Source organism: Impatiens glandulifera, unplaced genomic scaffold (assembly GCF_907164915.1).
Source record: "Impatiens glandulifera unplaced genomic scaffold, dImpGla2.1, whole genome shotgun sequence".
Classification (NCBI taxonomy): domain Eukaryota; kingdom Viridiplantae; phylum Streptophyta; class Magnoliopsida; order Ericales; family Balsaminaceae; genus Impatiens; species Impatiens glandulifera.
In genome coordinates, this window is record NW_025918960.1 from 1 (window position 1) to 3,378 (window position 3,378).

General features: G+C 32.7%; 1 protein-coding gene across 1 annotated transcript; it reads left to right on the plus strand.

The window, feature by feature from the left end:
* Positions 1–830: 830 nt before the first annotated feature.
* LOC124917230 (phospholipase A(1) DAD1, chloroplastic-like) lies at positions 831–2,141 on the plus strand. The gene has a single exon (XM_047457701.1). It carries the CDS (start codon positions 831–833, stop codon positions 2,136–2,138), a length of 1,308 nt encoding a protein of 435 aa, XP_047313657.1. The 3' UTR covers positions 2,139–2,141.
* The last annotated feature ends 1,237 nt before the right edge of the window (positions 2,142–3,378 follow it).

The window sequence follows — 3,378 nt, forward strand, 5'->3', positions numbered from 1 at the left end:
GAATATTTTTTTATTAGACTTAATTAGGACATCGATCTCTTTCTTCTTTTCTGTTTGGTTATTTATGCTTCTTTCCATTCATTTTCCACGTCCAATTTCTAAATTTAGCGTCTCTTCACAACTTTATAAACAACTTTATAAAGCTGTCATCAATTTTATTTTGTCGTTTACAAAGTTAAAAAAAACTCACTCCTTAGAATTTACGTGCCATGTTACATAATCTTTTCCCGTTTATCGTACAAATTCTTAAAATCCTAAAAAATGGTTTTAATCACAACTATAATATTATTTTTTATTAATTGAACTTATATATTTTTGAATACTCAAGTACCGTAAAGGTGATATATAACATTAATGGGTTATTTTTATAATTAATTAATTAATGAATATGAATAATTAAAAATGATTAATAATGAGCTAATTAAATAGACCTTAATTATGACAAATCATGCAATATATATATAATATAAGAACATACTAAAATTTAACCCATAATTTATTTTATGAGGTGATTAATGACACCTTTCTATCTACTTTGAAATGGAAAAAAGGAAAATAATATGAACTCTTTAATGGTGCCCACAGCAGTTTTTTCCAGTTAAAGCCTTTTTTTAATATATATGATTTCAATTTTTCACTCCACCGTCGTCTCTCTATATTATATTATAGATTAGTGTATGCATGTAAGGTCCCACCATTTAAATGCTCTATACCAAACTATAAAAGAGTCTCTTATAGTGTGACAAATTAAATTCCCCAAGTCTTTATTCAGATATAATACTCTATACCAAATCCTCTCTCTCTCTCCTCTCTCTAGGATATATAAGGACATGGATATCAAAGGACTCAAGCTTGGCATTGGCCATGGGGTCATAAATCGGCAACGGAATTTGCAGCTTCATGCTCCACGTGGCATGTCCGTGATGCCACGTGGAGGAATGTTAATGAAGAAAATAACTTGTTCCTCAATCAAGACAGGCGTTAATATGGGCCAACGGGCTGACGTGGTTGCCACCGGGAGGCTCAGCGACATGTGGCAAGACTACCAAGGGAGCAACCATTGGGACGGATTGCTAGACCCTATGGACGACAATCTACGTGGCGAGATATTGAGATACGGGGATTTTGTGGATGCGGCCTACATGTCGTTCGACTTTGACACGTCATCACCAGGGTACGCCACGTGTCGGTTCCCGAAAAACACGATGTTGTCGGACTGCGGGCTTTGGGGAAGGGGTTATACGACGACGAGGTATTTACGGGCCACGAGTGGTGTCCGGTTGCCGAGGTGGGTCGATGACAGGGCGCCGAGTTGGATATCGGCCCGGTCTAGCTGGATGGGTTACGTGGCGGTGTGTAATGACAAAGAAGAGATATCGAGGCTGGGTAGGCGTGACGTGGTTATTGCATATAGGGGAACAGCCACTTGTCTCGAATGGGTGGAGAATGTACGTGCCACGTTGACTTGCTTAGATGGCGAATCGGGTCAGGACCCAACGGAAAATAACCCGATGGTGGAAAGTGGTTTTTTGAGTTTATACACTTCGAGAACCTCACCAAGTGATCAAAGTCTACGTGATAGTGTGAAGGAAGAGATGGCTAGGATCATGCAAACCTATGGCGATGAGCCGCTCAGCGTTACGGTCGTTGGCCATAGCCTCGGAGCGGCTCTCGCGACTCTAACCGCGTACGATATAACCGCAACCGCAAACGCCTGCCATCGTCCTCCTCCCTTGGTAACCGTTTTTTCATTCGGAGGGCCACGTGTAGGGAATAGAAGCTTCCGATCCGAGTTGAGTAAAAGAGGGGCTAAGGTCCTACGGATTGTGAACTCGGATGATTTCATCACAAAAGTGCCCGGTTTTGGTTTTGTGATTGACAACAATGACGTGTCCGAGATTAATGATCTATCGGATTCGGGTTTGCCAGGGTGGCTACAAAAACGGGTGGATACTAGATGGGTCTATGCTGACGTGGGAAAAGAATTGAGGTTAAGTAGTAAGGAGAGTCCGTACCTTAGTAACCCTGACGTTGCCACGTGTCATGATCTTAAGACGTATCTACACTTGGTTGATGGATTTGTCAGCTCCACGTGTCCTTTTAGAGCAACGGCCAAGAGGCTGCTAACTAAAAGCTAACTTCTTTTTATATATTGGTTTGTACATATATAACTCAATGAGAGTCTTACTCAATTTGGTAACTAATATTATTGATTGGACAATTCAAATTTTGTTATTTTCATTAATTCATTGTGTCTATCTTCATAGGTTAATTTTAAGAGTACGATCAATCGATGTTAGTATTTTTAAAATTGTGATTATTCAATGAAATAGGGCGTTAATAAATAGACAAGTAGAGTGGTCTTAATTACTTTTGTAAACATGATTTTGTTTAGAAGATTTTTGTTTAATTTAACCTTGTAGTAATTGCATTAAATTAATATCATACTTATTTTTCATAAATTTAATTTATTTAGACAATTTAAATAAAAAAAATATTGCTTTTACCCTTTAGCCTAAAGAGGACGGTGACAACTTCTATTTGGGAACTTTCAAATTATATCCTCATGATCAATTATTAATCTGATCTAAATAGATTTCATTATAAAAGTAAAAATAATTTAAAAAGAATAAAAGATTTAGGAATTACTAGCTACTAGCTAGCTAATAATTGGGACCACACACACAATGTTTGAACGAACCATTTCCTGTCCTACCCACCTTTCAAACAATTTTTTCTAAACTACACACCTTTTCATTCATATTCCCAAACTATCCACTTTTCTCTCTCTAAATCATTAATCAACCTTTTAATTACACATCTTTTACATTAAATTCACTAATTACTTTATTTTATAAATACAAATATATATATATATATTTTTTAATATATATAATTAAAATTAAACATTATAAATATAATTCAAATAAATATTATAAATTAAAATAAAATATTATATTATTTATTAAAATAAAATAAAATATATATTATATAAATATTAAAATAATACATATATTACATAAATATTAATATGACACGTATATTTTAAAGTTTGTTGTAATTTATTTTATTTTAAGTTTTTTAAAATTAATATTTTTATAAATATTTTAAGATTTATTTTATTTTATTTTATTTTATTTAAGGTTTATGTTATTTATTTAATTTTAGTTTATAATATTTATTTTGATATTTAATTTAGTATGTTTAGTTTTAATTATATATATTATATTTATAAAATTAAGTAGAAATAAAATATATGTGTTGTTTTAATATTTAATGTAGTAAATGTGTTATTTTAATATTTATATAATATAATATATTTTATTTTAATATATAATATTAAAGGGTTAGGTGATGATTTTTGTTTTAGTTTATAAT